Source organism: Macaca fascicularis, chromosome 4 (assembly GCF_037993035.2).
Source record: "Macaca fascicularis isolate 582-1 chromosome 4, T2T-MFA8v1.1".
Lineage (NCBI taxonomy): Eukaryota > Metazoa > Chordata > Mammalia > Primates > Cercopithecidae > Macaca > Macaca fascicularis.
In genome coordinates this window covers 136,817,614-136,837,501 of record NC_088378.1, presented here as the reverse complement: position 1 = coordinate 136,837,501, position 19,888 = coordinate 136,817,614, and the positions used below count along the sequence as shown (strand labels likewise).

Below are 19,888 nucleotides of genomic sequence, written 5' to 3'. Positions count from 1 at the left end.
TCTCTGTGAAGGTGAGCTTTCCACTGGAAAAGAGAGAGCGGGCAGAGTTGCATCGTCCCCAGGCCCTTGTCTTCTCCGCATCAGGCATGATTGCCACCAATACACGTCATGCCCCACATTGTAGTTGTTCAGACCTCCAGAGTCTCTTCCGGGGTTTTGCTGCTGCTGAGTTCTTTCATTCCAATTATGATCACTTTCCTAAGGTTCCGGGTGGCTTTAGCCTTCTGCACATGCTTTTTTTGCATCATGCCTTTCAGATGGATTCCTGCCTGTCTCAGCCTAATACCCTCCCTCCCCAGAGGCCTAAGGCTTCCCGGGATCTCTGGTCTGTCCACTTTACCCAGATCTCCTTGGACTTTGAGGGAACAGAAAACTTCAAAGGCCATACCTTGAATTTTGTAGCCCCCTTCCCCCTGTCTATTTGGGCCTGCCTACCCCTCCGCTGGCAGCAAGCCCAGGCACAGAAGCTCCTTTTGGCCTCAGAGGGGAGGCTGAAACCATCAGCCAGCTTTGGAAGTCCTGTCCAGTCTGAGGCTCTTGCCCCTGACTCTATGTCCCATCAGCGGTCAAAGACTGAGCATGACTTGAAAAGCTTATCAGGACTTACAGAAGTCATGGAAATTTTTAAAGAAGGCAGTAGTGGTGTGGACAACAAAGGGCCTCTGACAGAGCTGGAGGATGTAGCAGATGTTCATATGCTTGTACATTCCCCGGCCCATGTCCGCGTGAGACTTGACCACTACCAGTACTTGGCTCTGCTTCGCCTGAAGGAGGTGCTGCAGAGGCTTCAGGAGCAGCTGACTAAGGATACAGAGTCAATGACTGGGTCTCCCCTGCAGGACCAGACAGCTTGCATTGGAGTTCTCTTTCCTAGTGCTGAGGTGGCTCTGCTTATGCATCCTGCCCCCGGTGCTGTCGATGCTGACTCTGCAGGCTCAGATAGCACTAGCCTCGTAGATTCAGAGCTATCTCCTTCAGAGGATCGGGAACTGAAGTCTGATGCCTCATCAGACCAGGGCCCAGCAAGCCCTGAGAAGGTCCTGGAGGAAAGTATCACTGAAAATCAGGATGTATCCCAGGAGAGGCCACATAGCAATGGAGAACTGCAGGACTCAGGTCCACTTGACCAGCAGCTGGCAGGGAAGGGCCATGAGGCAGTAGAGTCCCTACAGGCCAAAAAACTGAGCAGAACCCAAGCCTCCAGCTCACCAGCTGCATTGAAGCCCCTGGCTGGCAGGGAGACTGCTGTGAATGGACAGGGTGAGCTCATCCCCTTGAAGAACATTGAGGGAGAATTGTCAAGTGCTATTCACATGACCAAGGATGCCACCAAGGAGGCTCTACATGCCACCATGGACCTCACCAAGGAAGCTGTGTCCTTGACTAAGGATGCCTTCAGTTTGGGCAGAGATCGAATGACCTCCACCATGCACAAGATGTTGTCCCTCCCGCCAGCCAAGTAAGTGGTTCTGTGCCTCCTTCAATCATTCCATCTCCTTCTCCTAGTTCTAATCATTGGATTTAAGGCCTCTTACTGTATGCATTTCTAGATTGGGAAGTACCAAACAGTCCAGGAGAATGCATAGAATGGCTTATTTAATGGGCAGTTTTCAAGTCAATATTTATTGCTTCTTAGAATCAGATTATCTCCTTTTTCACTGATTCGCTTTTCTTTCCCCTCAAGATGCGCCTTATTGTATTAGCCAGGCTGGTCTTGAACTGCTGGGCTCTGCAATCCTCCTGCCTTGGCTTCCTGAGTAGCTGGGATTATAGACACGTGCCACTGTACTCAACTTGCTTCACTATTATTGATACAAATATGCTATATCAGAATAATAATACTGGCATATGTATATTATTTTCAGTGGGCTTTCATGTAATTTTTTTGTTTGATTTGATCCCCACAGCAGCTGGGGAAGGTGGCCTTAGACATTTGTATCCCCAATTTATAGCTGAGAAAACTGAGGCTTTAGAGAGGATGAGCTCATAGATATCCTATATCTTGTAAATAGAAAAGCTGTGGCTTTGGACTTGTTTTTCTAGTACCTTATCAGTGTCTGCCACGGTAATAGAGAAGGAAGAATTTCATTCATTCAGCAAATATCTTTTGAGCCCTTTCTGTGTGCTGGGCTCTGTGTTAAGCAGCGGAGATAGAGTAGGGAGTAAACAGAAAAACACAGAAATGCACAGTGAGAAGAGTGGAAAAGTATGGATTTTCCCATGGGTGCCTCGTGGTTTTAGGAAAGATAATTGAGTCTAAGGGAAGTCTTTCCTGGAACACTTTGTGGTTTAGAGACCATGGTATGAAAACCAGTGCATTTAGAGCTTTTGTCTAAGTGAATTATCTTAAGTGGGTCTCTAAGTAATGCCTATGGGTGAGCTAGTACCTGCTAGGACAGACAGCAAGGAGGAAGGAGAGGAAAACTTCAAGGGTTGAATTGTATAATAATACTAATCAGCATTTACTGAGTGCCTTCTGTACCTGACAAGACACAGTCCTAAGTACTTATAATATTGGTCCACTGGATTTTTATAATAGCCCTATAAAGTTAGTATTAATATCACTCCCCATCTCACAGATGAGGAAACTGAGGCTCAGGATCACACAACTTGTGAGTGGTGGGACACGGATTAAAAGCCTGCACTCCTAATCACCCAATGTGCTGCCTTTTCTAAATGGAGAGAAGTAAGGGAAATGGAAAAAGAGCAGAGGTGAAAAAGAGAAAAGAAAGCTGTGTGAAATGAGCCCTTTTATTTATTTATTTATTTTTTTTTTTTTTGAGACGGAGTCTCGCTCTGTCGCCCAGGCTGGAGTGCAGTGGCCGGATCTCAGCTCACTGCAAGCTCCGCCTCCCGGGTTTACGCCATTCTCCTGCCTCAGCCTCCCGAGTAGCTGGGACTACAGGCGCCCGCCACCTCGGCCCGGCTAGTTTTTTTGTATTTTTAGTAGAGACGGGGTTTCACCATGTTAGCCAGGATGGTCTTGATCTCCTGACCTTGTGATCCGCCCGTCTCGGCCTCCCAAAGTGCTGGGATTACAGGCTTGAGCCACCGCGCCCGGCCTAGCCCTTTTAGCAACTTCCTAACTGCCCAAGCCTGTGGCCTTTTCCTCAGTCCCCCTTCTCTGATCAGTTCATTCATTCTGAGCATTTGTAACCCCACCCAGTTACTCTCACTTCTCTGAAGGAGTCTTCTTTTTCCTTGACTGCTCTCTTCCTTTTATCCTATAGGTGTAAATAATCCACAGGGCTAGGCTGTCCATATTCTGACCACTTTTGTCATAATTTTAATTTTTAATTTTTTTTTTTTTTGAGAAAGGTCTCATTCTGTTGCCCAGTGTTGCGATCTCTGCTCACTGCAGCCGCGATCTCCCAGGTTCAAGTGATCCTCCTGCCTCAGCCTCCTGAGTAGCTGGGACCACAAGCATGTGCCACCATGCCCAGCTAATTTTTATATTTTTGGTAGAGATGGAGTTTTGCCATGTTGCCCAGGCTAGTCTCAAACTCCTGGGCTCAAGCGATTGAGAAAATCCCAGCATTTTGGGTGACAGAGTGAGACTCCGTCTCAAAAAAAAAACAAAAACATAGTTTGCTGAGCCCTATTTCTCATTCATGGAATGAGATGGGGCCTGATAATTTGCATTTTTTTTTTTTTTTTTTGAGACGGGGTCTCACTCTGTTGCCCAGGCTGGAGTGCAGTGGTGCATTCTTGGCTCACTGCAACCTCTGCCTCCTGGGTTCAAACAATTCTCCTGCCTCAGCCTCCCGAGTAGCTGGGACTACAGGCATGTGCCACCACGCCCAGCTAATTTTTGTATTGTTAGTAGAGACCGGGTTTTACTATGTTTGCCAGGATGGTCTCGATCTCTTGACCTCAGGTGACCTGCCTGCCTTGGCCTCCCAAAGTGCTGGGATTACAGGAATGAGCCACCTCACCGGGCCCAAGAATTTGCATTTCTAACACGTTCCCCATTGATTCTGATGCTCCTGCCAGGACCACACTTTGAGAGCACTGCTCTAGGGGATCTCACATCAGTTTTCCATGTCTGTTCCCACATGAAGACTTTTTAGTGTATAAAAAGTATGGTTGATTTCTATATTGGTGGTATTTTATTTTATTTTATGAGACATCCATTACTTGCTAAAAGTCTTTTCCTCTCCAGCTTGTTTGAAAAAGTCAGGCCAAACATCCTAAAACATAGGTATAATCTTGTTATTTCCCTACTCCAAAACCTTCATGCTTTTCCCTCATACCCCCTGAATTTAGTTTGAACTTCTTTTTTTTTTTTTTTTTGAGACGGAGTCTCGCTCTGTCGCCCAGGCTGGAGTGCAGTGGCCGGATCTCGGCTCACTGCAAGCTCCGCCTCCCGGGTTCACGCCATTCTCCTGCCTCAGCCTCCCGAGTAGCTGGGACTACAGGCGCCCGCCACCTCGCCCGGCTAGTTTTTTGTATTTTTTAGTAGAGATGGGGTTTCACCGTGTTAGCCAGGATGGTCTCAATCTCCTGACCTCGTGATCCACCTGTCTCGGCCTCCCAAAGTGCTGGGATTACAGGCTTGAGCCACCACGCCCGGCCTGAACTTCTTAAGTATGGCATAATCAATTATTATGATACATCCATATAGCAATTTATAGTTTTCAAAGCATTTTAATAAATAATTTTTTATTCAAGGTTTTCTATAATTTGGCTGCCACTCTTGTGGTAAAGTGAAAAATCACTTAATGTGAAGTTAGGAGACTTGAGTCTTTTATTTTTAAGACAGAGTCTCACTGTGTCACCCACGCTGGAGTGCAGTGGTGTGATCTCAGCTCACTGCTGCCTTGACCTCCCAGGCTCAGGTGATCCTCTCACCTCAGCCCCCAGTAGCTGGGACTACAGGCGCGCACCACCATGCCTGGCTAATCTTTGTATTTTTTGTAGAGACAGGGTTTTGCCATGTTGCCCAGGCTGGTCTCGAACTCCTGGATTCAAGCCATCTGCCTGCCTTGGCCTCCCAAAGTGCTGGGATTATAGGCGTGAGTCACTGTGCCCGGCCTGAGTTTTTCTTAATTCTACCTTTAACTATGACCTTGGGACAGTTTCTTCATCTGTAAAGTGGAAGGGTGGTATTAAAAGGTCCTTAAAGGTTGCTTTTCACTGTGTTAATGCCTTTTTAACTTTATCTTCCATTGCTCTCCCTGACAAAACCTATGCTTCAGCTGGGCAGAGCTATTATTCTTACCATTCTCTTTTTGTTTCTGGCTCTATGCCTTTGTTTATGCCATTTCTTGTCTATAGGATACCCTCTTCTCACTTTCACAATCCTTCAAGGACCACCTCAAATGTTATCTCCTACCACGAAGCCACTCTTGATCCTCTTCTCCTTGTCCTTTTTCCTCTTTGATGTTGTCTAGAACTGGGAATGTCTTACTCATCAATTGATCCATCTCCCACTCCTGCCTAGTGCCTAGTATGGTGCCTTACATACAGAAGCAACTAAATACTTATGGAATGAATGCAGGTGGCTTCAGGTGCCATTCATCAGCACCAGAGCAGTAGGTAGCTGATCTCTTCTGAGTCTGGGATGACCTTGAATAACCTTGACATTTAATGTTGATATGAGAGCGCTGTGTATGCAGTTAGCAATGTTGGAATAAAAAGATTCAGAAAGGCCAGTGATTGAAAAATGACTTGATCTCTTTACAGCCAGTAATAGGTGATGTCAAAGTTGCATGTTCCCAATATTGGGAACTTTATCCAGTTGTCTGAGCGGAAAGGGATGGGTATTGTAAGTGGATGGGAACAAACATGTCTCCAAAGCCACATTTGTGGTTTTTGTTTTTGTTTTTGTTTTTTTAAACAGGGAGCCCATGGCCAAGACAGATGAGGGGGTGGCAGCCCCAGTGAGTGGAGGTGCTGCACGACTCCGATTTTTCTCCATGAAGAGGACAGTATCTCAACAGTCATTTGATGGTGTCTCATTGGATAGCAGTGGCCCTGAAGACCGGATTTCAGTGGACAGTGATGGCAGTGATAGCTTTGTGATGCTCTTGGAGTCTGGTATGTGGGAGCAGAGCCAGGCAAAGTTGCAGAATTCCAGAAAGGGTTGTCTCTGCTGCCTGTGTCAGACTGGCAGGGGTTAAAGAGGAGCTGAGAGAGGACAATGTAGACATTTTCTTAACCAAGACAAAAAAGAGAGAAAAAGAAATTTTAGTGGATTTGTGGGTTTGGTTTTAATTCCACATTTCTAGGTGATTGGTTAATAACTGACTTTATATCACAGAAAGAGATTCAAACCAAAGGAGAGAGTACTAGTCTTACAGCCGTATAGCTAAGTCAGGATTAGTTTCATGGTTGCTATCAGTGGTGTGAATGTGTTTATAGTCTTTTTTTTTTTTTTTTGGCCTGTGTTGTCACTGGAAAATAGGAGCTTTTTATCTATTAATAAAATGAGAAACTTTTAGGAATACCTTTATATGTTATACTGGTTCTTTCAGTTTATTGAAATAGAAACTTATGAAATGATCCCTTAAGAGTATCTAGGCTGGGCACGGTGGCTCACACCTGTAATCCTAGCACTTTGGGAGGCCGAGGCGGGTGTATCACTTGAGGTCAGGAGACTAGTCTAGCCAACATGGTAAAAACCCCGTCTGTACTAAAAATACAAAAATTAGCTGGGCATGGCAGCAGGTGCTTGTAATCTCAGCTACTCGGGAGGCTGAGGCAGGAGAATTACTTGAACAAGGGAGGTGGAGGATGCAGTGAGCCAAGATTGTGCCATTGCACTCCAGCCTGGGTGACAGCGGGACTCCATCTCAAAAAAAGAAAGGATGTCCTATTTATTTATTTATTTATTTTATATTGACAAATTATAATTGTATCTGTGTGGTATTAATACTAAGAGATCCTATGATATATACACACACACGTACAGTGTGGGATTTTTGAGCCAAACTAATTAACATCTCTGCCACCTCAAATACTTGCCATTTATTTCTCCTGTTTAACTGAAACATTATCCTTTCACTAACATTTCCTCCTATCCCCTCCCATTTCCCTTTTCAGCCTCTGTTAAGCATCATCCTGCTCTCTGCTTTGATGAGTACAGTTGTTTTACATTCTATGTATAAGGGAGCACATGCTGTTTCTGTCTTTCAGTGCCTGGCTTATCTCATTTAGCATATTGTCCGTCCTCCAGATTCAGCTATTATCACAAATGACAGGATTTCCCTCTCACAAGGCTGAATAGTATTCCATTGTGTATTCATACCACATTTTCTTTATCTGTTCATTGGTTGATGAACACATAAGTTGATCCCATAACTTGGCTATTGTGAATAATGTAGTAAACACAGGAGTGGAGATAGTTCTTTGATATACTTTTTTTTTTCATATTCCTTGGATATATACCCCAAAGTGGATATGGTAACCTATTTTTAGCTTTGAGGACCCTCCATACTGTTTTCCGTAATGCCCATATTAATTTACATTTCCACCAACAGGGTGCTAGGGTTTCCTTTTCTCTACATCCTTGCCAACACTTGTTATCTTTAATCTTTTTGAGAGTAGCAATTCTGACAGGAGTGAGTTAATATTTCACTGTGGTTTTAATTTAAGAGAATGCACTGTTTCTTAAACTGGGTGGTGTTTTGTTACTATTTTTGTTTTGTATACTGGTTATGTTTGTTTTGTTACTATTTTTAACTTCTTATGGAAGATTTCGTGTCTATATACAAAAGTAGACAGAATCAAATAATGAACCCTTATACACCCATTACCTAGCTTTGAAACTAAGAACTCATGGCAGGCCCGGTGCAGTGGCTCATGCCTGTAATCCCAGCATTTTGGGAGGCCTAGGTGGGCGGATCACTTGAGGTGAAACCTAATTCTGAAATTAATCACATTAAAGTTCTGAAAAATCTCCTGGGGTTCTTATATATTCACCTTAGACAGCAATTAAACTTGAGACTGGATTTCTGCCTTGGGAGCATCCAGTCTGAAAGGAAAGAAAAGGCCAGCACGGTGCCTCACACATGTAATCCCAGCGCTTTGGGAGGCCAAGGCGGGTGGATCACTTGAGGTCAGGAGTTTGAGACCAGCCTGGCCAACATGGTGAAACTCCATCTCTACTAAAAATACAAAAATTAGCCAGGGATGGTGGTGTGCGCCTGTAATCCCAGCTACTTGGAAGGCTGAGGTGGGAGAATTGCTTGAACCAGGAAGTGGAGGTTGTAGTGAGCCGAGATCACACCACTGCACTTCCCTGGGCGACAGAACGAGACTACTCCATCTCAAAAAAAAAAAAAAAAAAAAAAAACTCATGGACATTTTTGTTCCATATACACTACTGCCCACTTTCCTTCATCCCATGTTATTTTGAAGCAAATCCCAAACATATCCTTTTGTCCATAAATAGTTATACATTGCTAGAAAATACAGACTTAAATTTTTTTAAATTGTGGTAAAATACATATGAAATTTGCCATCCTAACCATTTTTAATGGGATAGTTCAGTGACATTAAGTACATTCTGACTGTTGTACAATCATTACTACTGTCTATCTCCAGGATGTTTTTCATCTTGCGAAACAGAAACACTGTACTCATGAAACAGTAACTCCTCATTTCCCCTCCCCCCAGCCCTTGGCAACCATGATTCTACTTTCTTTTATAAATTTGACTACTTTAGGTACCTCATATAAATGGAATCATGCAGTGTTTGTCCTTTTATCACTGGCTTATTCCACTTAGTATAATATCCTCAAGGTTCTTCTATTTTGTAGCGTGTTTCAGAATTTCCTTCCTTTTTAAGGCTCAATAGTGTTCCATTGTATTTATTTACATACCACATGGCTTATCCTTGCATCCATGGAAGGACGCTTGGGTTGCTTCTGTTTACAGACTTAAAAATGGGACCAAATGTCATTACACTTTAAAAAATTAACAGTAATTCATAAATTCATCAAATATCTAGTTAGTCCTCAAATTTCTAGTTGTCTCATGAATGCCGTAAATATTTTATTTTTACAATTGTCATTGTTTGTAGAGGTTGGATTTGAACAGAATATTTTGACTTTTGAACTCATTTGTCCTCTTTTTCATGCAGAGTCTGGTCCCGAATCTGTTCCACCAGGATCTCTTTCAAATGTCCCAGATAATGCTGGTGTTCAAGGGAGTCCTCTGGTGAATGATTATGGCCAGGGGTCACCAGCAGCCAGCAGTTCAGTTTCACCCAGTGGAGAAGACCTCGTCTTGCACCCGGTCAGCTGCTCTGCTTTCTTCTCTGCAGAGGGTAGGCTCTGGGCTGGGAGCTTGGGACTTAAAACTAAGAGAATCTCCTTTGATAGGTCTCAGTCGTGGTCCTGAAGGTGAACGAGGTGTCTTTTGGGATTGAGGTACGTGGTGAGGACTTGACCGTGGCCCTGCAAGCAGAGGAACTGACCCTCCAGCAGCTGGGCACCGTGGGACTCTGGCAGTTCCTGCGTGGACAGTGCCCAGGTAAGGATGGTGGTCATTCCACGACGGATCGTGGGACTTGTCTAGGACAGCCACAGTTTAACTTGTACTTGTCACTGGGCTCTAAGGGCAGCCACTCTGCTAGTGCCAAGTTCTCTCCAGCAGCCACTGGGGGAGGAAAAACTCCACTGAAGCCTTTTTTGCAAGGAGCCTCTCAGAGCTTTCTGGGGCTTTCCATTCACTGTGCTAGTCTCCATCTTCACTTCCAGGTACTCCTAGAGCTTATACATGAGGACAGCATCCACTTCATTTGTGTGTCTCTTAACATAAAACTATCTGATCAGGGAACTTCTGTCATTCAGATTCAGTCCTTTGATGTGAATTATCATTTATAAAAGATGACAGGAAAAATCTGGGCTTATGTTACATACTTCATTTAAAAATTATTGGCTGGTGCCGGGCGCGGTGGCTCACGCCTGTAATCCCAGCACTTTGGGAGGCCGAGGCAGGCGGATCACAAGGTCAGGAGATCGAGACCACGGTGAAACCCCGTCTCTACTAAAAATACAAAAAATTAGCCGGGCGCGGTTGTGGGCGCCTGTAGTCCCAGCTACTCAGGAGGCTGAGGCAGGAGAATGGCGTGAACCCGGGAGGCGGAGCTTGCAGTGAGCCGAGATCGCGCCACTGCACTCCAGCCTGGGCGACAGAGCGAGACTCCGTCTCAAAAAAAAAAAAAAAAAAAATTATTGGCTGGGTATGGTGGCTCATGCCTGTAATCCCAGCACTTTGGGAGGCTGAGGTGGGTGGACCACCTGAGGTCAGGAGTTTGAGACCATCCTGGCCAACATGGTGAAACACTGTCTTTACTAAAATATAAAAATTAGCTGGACGTGGTGGTGGGCGCCTGTAATTCTAGCTACTTGGGAGGCTGAGGCAGGAGAATTGCTTGAACCCGGGAGGTGGAGGTTGTAGTGAGCTGAGATCGTGCCATTGCATTGCAGCCTGGGTGACAAGAGTGAAACTTTGTCTTAAAAAAATATATATATACATATATATATGTATGTATGTATCTTTTTTAGGCTGGGCATGGTGGCTCATGCCTGTAATCCCAGCACACTGGGAAGCTGAGGCGGGAAACCAGCCTGAGCAACATAGCAAGACCTCATCTCTACAAAAAATACAGGCCCGGCATGGTGGCTCACACCTGTAATCCTAGCACTTTGGGAGGCTGAGGCAGGTGGATCACTTGAGGTCAGGAATTTGAAACCACCCTGGCCAACATGGTGAAACCCCGTCTCTATTAAAATACAAAAAAATTAGCTGGGCGTGGTGGCAGGCACCTATAATCCCAGCTACTTGGGAGGTGGAGGTTGCAGTGAGCCGAGATTGCGTCACTGCACTCCAGCCTGGGTGAGAGAGCGAGACTCTGTCTTTAAAAAAAAAAAATTAGCTGGGCGTGGCGGTGCATGCCTATAGTTCTAGCTGCTTGGGAGGCTGAGGTGAGTGGATCACTTGAGTCTAGAAGTTTGAGACTACGGTGAGCTATAATTGCACCACTGCACTCTAGCCTGGGAACAGAGTGAGACCCTGTCTCTTAAAAAAAAATTAAAATATTGAGTAGATACTGAAGAACACTTATAAGATATATGTAAGGCATAAAATAATAACAATACAGTGAACCTGTGTACCCACCACCTAGTTTGTTTTATTGTTTTAAAATTTTTTGTGAGACACAGTCTTGCTCTGTTGCCCAGGCTGGAGTGCAGTGGCACAAATTCGATGCACTGCAACATTTGCCTCCTGAGTTCAGGCAATTCTCCTGCCTCAGCCTCCTGAGTAGCTGGGAATACAGGCACGCACCACCACACCCAGCTAATTTTTGTATTTTCAGTAGAGATGGGGTTTTACCATGTTGACCAGGCTGGTCTCAAACTCCCGGCCACGAGTGATCCATCCACCTCAGCCTCCCAAAGTGCTGGAATTACAGGCCTGAGCCACCATGCCTGGCCCCACCACCTAGTTTAATTAATATAATACAACAGTACCATTACTTTTGAAGTCTCTGGGAGTCCCTCTCCTGAACCTCCTTCTGTCCCTCACCTGTCATAGGTAATCACTATCCTGAATTTGTATTCATTGTTATCTTGCTTTACTTTATAATTTGTACGCTTGTTTATATTAATGTATTATTTAGTTTTTTTCATTTTTCTGAATGGAATAATATATTGTACTATTTTCGTGATTTGCGTCTTTCAAGTAACGTGATACTCTGTAAATTCCTCTAGGTTGTTGAGTTAGCTATAATTCATTCATTTTTCATTACTATATAATGTTATTGTATACATACACTTTTTTTTTTTTTTTTTTTTTTTTGAGGCAGAGTCTCACTGGGTTGCCCAGGCTGGAGTGCAGTGGTTGTGATCTCAGCTCACTGCAACCTTCGCCTCCCAGGTTCAAGTGATTCTCGTGCCTCAGCCTCCTCAGTAGCCGGGACTACAGGCGCCTGCCACCACGCCTGACTTATTGTTTTTGTATTTTTAGACGAGTTTCACCATGTTGCCCAGGATAGTCTTGAACTCTTGAACTCAAGTGATCCACCCGCCTCAGCCTCCCAAAGTCTTAGGATTATAGGCATGAGCCACTGTGCATAGCACAGTTTGCTTTTTGAAAACAGCTTTATTGAAGTATAATTTGCATAGCATAAAATTCACTCATTTTAAGTGTACAGTTTTATAATTGTGTAACCATCACCACAACCCAATTTTAGAACATTTCCATCACCCCCAAAATATCCTTGTACCCATTATCCTGTTTACTTTTTTATTCTATTCTGGACAGACATTTGGGTTGTTTCTAGTTTTGTTTTGTTTTTTTTTCCAATTTCAAATAGGGTTGCTGTGAACATCCTTGTACGTGTCTCTTGGAATATATGTTTGAGAGTTTCCCCGGGGTTGTATTTCTGACAGTATAATTTCTAGATCATTAGGGTAGGCACAACTTCAACTTTACTAGATAATACCAAATTGTTTTGCAAAATGTTTGCACCAATTTGCAGTTCCATAAATATGTAAGTTGTTCCACAAGATCCTTGGCTACACCTGAGATTGTTCTGTTTGGAGTTTTGGAGAGATTAGCATAGATCCTGCTTTGCTTTATGAGGGACAGATGAGAAAACGAAGACTTAGAGAAAGGAGGAGACATTCAAATTTAGTAGAGTTTGGGGGTCCTATGTTTTAAGAGCTTTTCCTTGGCCATTAGCCCACTGCTTCACATTCATAACAAGGCCAGTCCTTAATCTCTCTTGCACTTTGCAAGGCATTATAGCAAAGTATCTAAGCCCATGGACTTAGCAGTCAGACTGCCTGGGTTCAGATCGTCTCCTTGCTACTTACTAATTATGTAATTATGGGCAAGTTATTCTTTGTGACTTAGTTCAGTCAGATGAGAATGATGATATTCCTTTGACATAGGGTTATTATGAATATTGGTGTATAAAGTGCTTAGAAGACTCCCTGGCAGTTAATTAGTCATCTTTCTTGTCTTTCTTCGCAAAGGTACCTGCTTTCAGGAATCCTCAGCTTTGAAGACTGGCTACATCAGGCCAGCTGTGGGCCTTCGCTTTGAGGTGGGGCCTGGAGCGGCCGTTCGTTCCCCCCTGGCCTCACAAAATGGCTTCCTACATTTATTGCTTCATGGCTGTGACCTCGAGCTGCTCACTTCGGTGCTCAATGGCCTGGGGCCCTTCTTGGAGGATGAGGAGATCCCGGTGGTAGTCCCCATGCAGATTGAGCTTCTGAACTCCAGCATCACCCTGAAGGTGTGAGGAACCTTTGGTTTTTGCCAGTGTAAGGGCGCACTGGTTTTTGCCCTGGACTTTGTCAAGCAAGGAAGCAGTGACACCTGTTAACCTCTTCCCTTTTCACTGTAAAATATGATGAGGATCAAGTGAGGAAATACTGATACACATTTGCGTTCTCTGTCAGTGTTATAGTGGTACGTAAATGTGTGTTGCTATCAGAAAAGCCAGGGTTCAGGTGAGGAGACCTTTTCTGTAACGCTAACCCTGTCTTTGACATGCAGCATTACCACGTGGAAGCCATCAGGTTATCTGATCCTCAGTTCACCATCTCTAGACAGGAGAATCTGCTGTGCCTCTTCAACCTTCCAAGAATGTATGGAGAAACTGGCATAAAGCTGTTTCGAGCTGAATGATGGGAGCGTGGGTTGTGTTAAATTGCTCTGAGCTGGTGGGGGGCATCATGTGGTTTCCCTCTTTCCTGCAGGATGATATCCCCCCCATCTATCCAACATCTCCAGGCCCCATCCCCATCACTCTGGCCATGGAACATGTTGTGCTGAAGAGGAGTGATGATGGTGTGTTCCACATAGGCGGTGAGTCAGGCTTGTCAGCCTGTTGGTTTCTCTGCCTCTTTTTTCTCCTAAAAGTGAATAGGTGACACCTAGGAACTGTTTGGGAGTTGGCAGCAGTTTGTCACTTAGAACCTTTACTTGTTTTCTCTAGCTGCTGCTCAGGACAAACCATCAGCTGAAGTACTTAAAAGTGAGAAGAGACAGCCCCCAAAGGAACAGGTGTTTTTGATGCCCACAGGAGAGGTTTTTGAACAGCAGGTGAGGACCTAACAGAACAGTACCTACCCATAACCCTTGGGGGGTACACTTGCGAAGCTGGTAAAACCCGGGGTTGGGGGGCAAGAAGGTTGCATGTGCTGCCTGCATGTGGGTATTTTGGGTTCCTGTCACCTAGCAGCGGCTTCTAGAAGTGCTGACTAGAGAGTAAATGTCAGGAGCTGGAGAGGAATGGTTGCTGAGGACGTACTGCACCTGCCAATGAACTATGAAGAGGGAATCAAGCTCTTAGAAAATATATGGTCATCTTGATCATTGACCTAACTTGTGGATTTTTCTCCTTGAACTCTTTCTCCCTGTTCCCTTTACTGGCTGATGTTGCAAGATGGTATTACCATATGTAACTGTGAACTACTTATTGTTCCTCAGGTGGAAGAACTGCCTATCCTACAAAAAGAACTTATAGAAACTAAACAAGCATTGGCCAGTGCCAACCAGGATAAAGAAAAACTTCTTCAGGAGATTAGGAAATATAACCCCTTCTTTGAGCTCTGAAACCAGTGGCTCAGCCATCTGTGCCAAGGAGAGAGGCTATCACCAGCAGTAGCACCACCTAGGACAGAGGGCACTGTCCAGTGCTGAATAAGTCACTACGGATGCCAGAGGGACTGGGGAGCATGCACTTCACTTGTGCTTTCCACTGGCTGTTCTTACTTGGATGGAGGACAAGGGCAAAGCATGACTGTATCCCAGGAAACTGGGGCTTGCCCTGTGTGTGGCACAAGCATCATGTCTTGCCTGTATGAAGCCTTTTGGCCCTCTGTGTACTAGGTGGAATCTTCTCAACACTGTAGGGCCATTTCACCTCATGGTTTCATGGCAGGGACATTTGCTTCCTTCACAAGCCTGTGTGAACAAGCAAAAGTACCCATCTCTTCGGTCACCCACAGAGCCACCAAAGATTCCATGTCCCAGAGCTTCCCATAGCAGACCTGAAAAGTCCTTGGCCTGAGCTTTGGCCATGGTAGTGGAGTGGAACAGGAAATAGCCCAGCAGAGGAGTGTGGGGGAAGGGGGCAGGAGAGATCCAAGAATAAGGGAGACCTGGACTCTGCCTTTTTGGGAAAAGGAACCAAGCCCATATCAATTTGGCTGATAACACAATCAGACTTTTCCAGGTTAAGCTTCCTTTCTGTTATACTTTCATCATTGTGATGCTGTGGTAGAAAGTAAACAACAGTAGTGGCTCAGTCATTTAATCTTTCCCCTCTGTAATACAACTTATTTGAAATTTAAATCAAGAAAAAATTTCTGACTCTGAGCTCGGTTGGTGGCATGCTATGCCAGGGGTCAGTGGGGGAGCTTGCTTCTGAGCCCCCTGTTGTCCACCTGGAGTCCTGCTTGTCTTCCCCAGCTGTGCTGAGTGGCTCTTCTGTCTCCCTGGGGTCCTTGGCACATCTGCTTTCCCAGCTCTGTGACCTTACCAGTTCTCTCCTCAGCACTTGGTGGTCTGGGAGCTAAAAATGTGTTTTAAACTTTTACATAAACAACTCAACCTGTTGCCTCTCACTTCCCTCCATCACTGTGGCTTTTAAAAATCATGTATTTTGACTGAAGTAAAAAAACAAAAATCCTTCATCCCAGCTAGGTTTTGCCCCCTGCCCTGTAAAATAGCTATTACCCTCTTTCTTTCCTTTGAATTCTTCTCCAATTCTATCCCTTCATTCATACTGCCCTGTGATACACTTGAAGCTGTGTTGATTGGACAGACGTTGATCAGTTAACTTACCTTTACTTGGCAAGATGGTGAAATAGTAATTTAGTGATGTTACTGAAGTCTTGACCATTCACCTTTCCATATTGAAGGAAAAGTGAAAAGGTTTCTTTTATGGGAAATTAAGCTTGACTTGCATACTCTAGTTTGATGAGGATAAAAAGAAACATGTAATTGCAGTGGTGTTTACAACCAGTTGATCACAACCAATCATAGATTTCTTTGTTCCTTCCCCACTCTCAACACTTCATTTGACTAGAAAGAAAAAATGTATTCACCAAGGAACAGGACCCAATTCAGACTTTTGTTAAGTTTCTTTACTAAGGCAATTTTTGAAACACCAGTTACTATGGGTTGGTGGGAATTTTTCATGCTTAAGAAATAGAGACTTAGGGCCGGGCGCGGTGGCTCAAGCCTGTAATCCCAGCACTTTGGGAGGCCGAGACGGGCGGATCACGAGGTCAGGAGATCGAGACCATCCTGGCTAACACAGTGAAACCCCGTCTCTACTAAAAATACAAAAAAAAAACTTAGCCGGGCGAGGTGGCAGACGCCTGTAGTCCCAGCTACTCGGGAGGCTGAGGCAGGAGAATGGCGTAAACCCGGGAGGCGGAGCTTGTGGTGAGCTGAGATCCGGCCACTGCACTCCAGCCTGGGTGACAGAGCGAGACTCCGTCTCAAAAAAAAAAAAAAAAAAGAAATAGAGACTTAGGAACAAAGAAACATCTTTCTGGAGAAAATGCTAATGGGAAGTTACCTAAGGCTTGATGCTTGGTTCAACCTTATTTAAAATTCTTATAAATGACCTAAAAGTAGGATTTTACAGTGAAATCAAATGTCACTACTTCCAGGCAGTGAAAGGTAGACTAGAAGAGGTTTAAAAACCACAAAGCCAGCTGTGCGCGGTGGCTCACGTCTGTAATCCCAGCACTTTGGGAGGCCGAGGCGGGGAGATCACAAATTCAGGAGATCGAGACCATCCTGGCCAACATGGTGAAACCCCGTCTCCACTAAAAATACAAAAATTAGCTGGGCGTGGTGGCAGGTGCCTGTAGTTCCAGCTACTCGAGAGGCTGAAGCAGGAGAATCACTTGAACCCGGGAGGCAGAGGTTGCAGTGAGCCGAGATCGCGCCACTATACTCCAGCCTGGCAACAGTGAGACTCCATCTCAAAACAAACAAACAAAAAAACACAAAACCACAGAAGGGTTACAATAAGCAGGGCTGAGAATACTCAGAAAACTGACAGGTGAGGTTCAACATAATATAAGGAAATGTATTTATGGAAGAATTATCAACTGATATACCTGAACACTGTTAGAACTCAGGGAAGAAACTGAAGCATTGCTGAGGGGGAGGAGAGATCAACATGCTGCTGTGGCCAAAAGCGTAATTGCCCTGTGGGCATCATCAGGAAGGGCTTTTGGAGATAACAGAGAACAGAGCTTTATACAAAACCATGGATATGTCTTGATCGAATTATCTGTGTTTCTAGTGACCTTATTTACAAGATACATGATGAAGGGAGGAAAGGTCCAGAGAACAGCCAAAATTATCAGGGGGTGGAGGTATATCCATATGAGGACACATCTTTAAAATATAGACTCTATCCTGCAAAGATGAAAGCAGAGGGGAGTTAGATTAAATATCCAATCGAGAGCAAGGACCTGGGCCTGTACTAGTAGCTCTAGGGCTCTATCTCATAGCCTTAGTAAAGAAAGCACTTCTCATAGCAAATCAGAAATGTAAGGAGCTCATTGTCTAAGAAGTGATGCCAGCAGACACTATACATGGGTGCAGGTTTATGAGGAATCCTTGCATGACAGCCTTCTACAAGGAATTAGAGAAAAGTAGGGCTACTTGGTAATATACAACTGAGAGGGTAACTGTGTCCCTCGACAAACTACTCCTTAGTGCCTCTTTCAAAGGCAGAATGTTGATCCGAATGGATCACTGGTCTTAAGTATGGCATCTCTAATGTTCTTGAAGGGGGAGGAAGGAGATCTGGTAGCTGGAAAATATAATTATTCCATCTTAGGCTCACCTGAATTGGTTTAAAATCATATTCTGATTCTCTTATCCTTTCCTCCCCTCACCCAGCATATACCTCTGGCATCCCTCCATGCAAAGAAAATGTCAAATAGGCATTTCTTGGTATACTTGTACCTACACTTGTGCTTGTGGGCAGGGAGTAAAAACATATCCAGTTAAGTACCAAGGCCAACCTCTTAATGGCTGGAGCTCAGTTACGTCTCTGGCTCTCTAAAGGAGTCCAGAGCTCTTGTCCATGTGACAAATGGAGTCTTAGAATTTCTGGCTTTCCTTATGTGGCAGCTTTGGCCATTGTGTCTTGAAATTCTCCCTCAGGAAATGTGATAGGGGTTATTATCCCATGGGATTTTAGTAAAAATCAGCTTGCCTAATTTCATGTTCCTGTTCATAATGAAGAAATGTGAAGTGGTGGTAGTCCTCAGGATAAGTATAAAGGAAAATATGCAAGGAAAAAGCAGTGTCAGCCCTTTTGGACTGCTTATGATTTCTGCCTTAGAGCTACAAGACTTGGAACAAGAAATAACAATACCTCAAGAAAATGTTTGGAGAGAGAGCACCACTGTCCCTCAAAGACTTCAGCCACTGCACATTACCAGTTCAGCTGTGAAGCATTTACAACTATGTATTATCTGTGATGTCTACATTTCCTGTTTACATGCATGTGCTGGGGATATGCTTTAGTGTGTATGGACTAGAGTTTAAATCTTTTCTTTAACTGGGCTGCAAGGAAGGCTATCAAATTGTGTTTTCAACTCACTGGAATAATTAACCTGGTTTTCCTGATATAAAACAGGTGGGTTCTATTCACATGATGGCTGCTCTTTACCATATATTTCATCTGAACCTCATTTTGCCATGGGCCTCAACCTTTATGTCTGCTTTTTATGGTTCTGAAAGGAATGGCTCCCGTGTATGGAATATCCAAGGGATAACCACCACCCCTCACATACCCCTGTAACTTAAATGCTTCCATGTGACTCAGATTACTTTCCCCTCAGTGGTAAACAGGGGTTGGGGGATGGGTGGTAGTGGAAAGAAGGTAGTTTGAAATATTGCCATAGTAATATGGGAACTTTTCATTCCAAACCTTTACCCTCGCTTTTTTTTTTCTCTCTTATTTAATATTTGCCTAAACTTCTGAAATCAGTTATAGTAAGATCATAAAACTATGAAAACAACTGAACTTTTGGTACACAAGTTAGTTCGATGACATCTTGTGATCTGAGAACAGTAAAAGGTGTGTCATTGCCTCATGATTTGTCATAGTCATTACTAAGGGTTTCGGAGAGAATCTGGTGTGAAGCACTATCCTTTCAGAGACTAAGGCTTTTACCTAGTTGCTCCCCTACCTTCTGTCAGAATAGGAGTATTCCCGTGCCCCTCTGGGTAGGTATAGGTAGTGGCTATTGAATGGGGATTATCTTCCCCATGGCACAAGGGGAAACACTCCTGGATAACCTTTAACAGTGAGGCTTTGCTAAGTGGCCAGACTTGGGATTTGATCTTCCTCACTTGTATTTATTAAGTTTCAGCCTTATTCAGTATCTCTAACTGCCATAGATACAGTTCCTACGACTTCTAAAAAAATTCCTGTTAGAGCTGAGAGAGTATCTTTTTTGTTTATTAATTTTTGTTCAAGATGTAGCCTGAGTCTTAAAGCATTTCTTTGTGGAATGCCCCACTGAAGTGTCTTCTCCATTGGCTAAGTACATGTTTAAAGCCATGGGTTTTAATGTAAGACACTTTTAGTATCTAATTCTGCTTCCCCCACTGAGGGTGCTAAACAGAATTAGAATCTTTACTAAGACATGCTCAGGAAAGCTTCACAAGAGAACAGCTTCAAAATCCTTCTCCCTATGACACTGAATGGTAGAGAGGAAAGAATTCTTGGGGATTGCCAATTACATATCGTAGCCTTATTACTGCTAATCACTGTCAGAAAAGGTCACTTCATTCACCTCTATTTGAGGAAAACAATGAGAATGTATCTGATGAACTAGAATCCTGGTCAGTATTGGGAAATATTAATGTTGCAATATCT

The 19,888-nt window shown here is 44.1% G+C and overlaps 1 protein-coding gene across 4 annotated transcripts in view; it reads left to right on the top strand.

Annotated features, from left to right (window-relative positions):
* BLTP3A (bridge-like lipid transfer protein family member 3A) overlaps window positions 1–16,518 on the top strand; it is a 79,373-nt gene extending 62,855 nt beyond the window's left edge. For 2 of the 4 annotated variants that reach the window (XM_015449542.4, XM_005553249.5), the window contains 8 exons: window positions 12–1,459; window positions 5,843–6,039; window positions 9,086–9,240; window positions 9,327–9,477; window positions 12,990–13,252; window positions 13,719–13,827; window positions 13,958–14,064; window positions 14,452–16,518. In XM_015449542.4, coding sequence (XP_015305028.3) covers window positions 12–1,459; window positions 5,843–6,039; window positions 9,086–9,240; window positions 9,327–9,477; window positions 12,990–13,252; window positions 13,719–13,827; window positions 13,958–14,064; window positions 14,452–14,577 — 2,556 coding nt within the window. In that variant the 3' untranslated portion in view covers window positions 14,578–16,518. Of the gene's footprint in view, window positions 1–11; window positions 1,460–5,842; window positions 6,040–9,085; window positions 9,241–9,326; window positions 9,478–12,989; window positions 13,429–13,515; window positions 13,608–13,718; window positions 13,828–13,957; window positions 14,065–14,451 lie in introns of all 4 variants that reach the window. The other 2 variants (XR_012433871.1, XR_012433872.1) reach the window with 2 other exon arrangements.
* The last annotated feature ends 3,370 nt before the right edge of the window (window positions 16,519–19,888 follow it).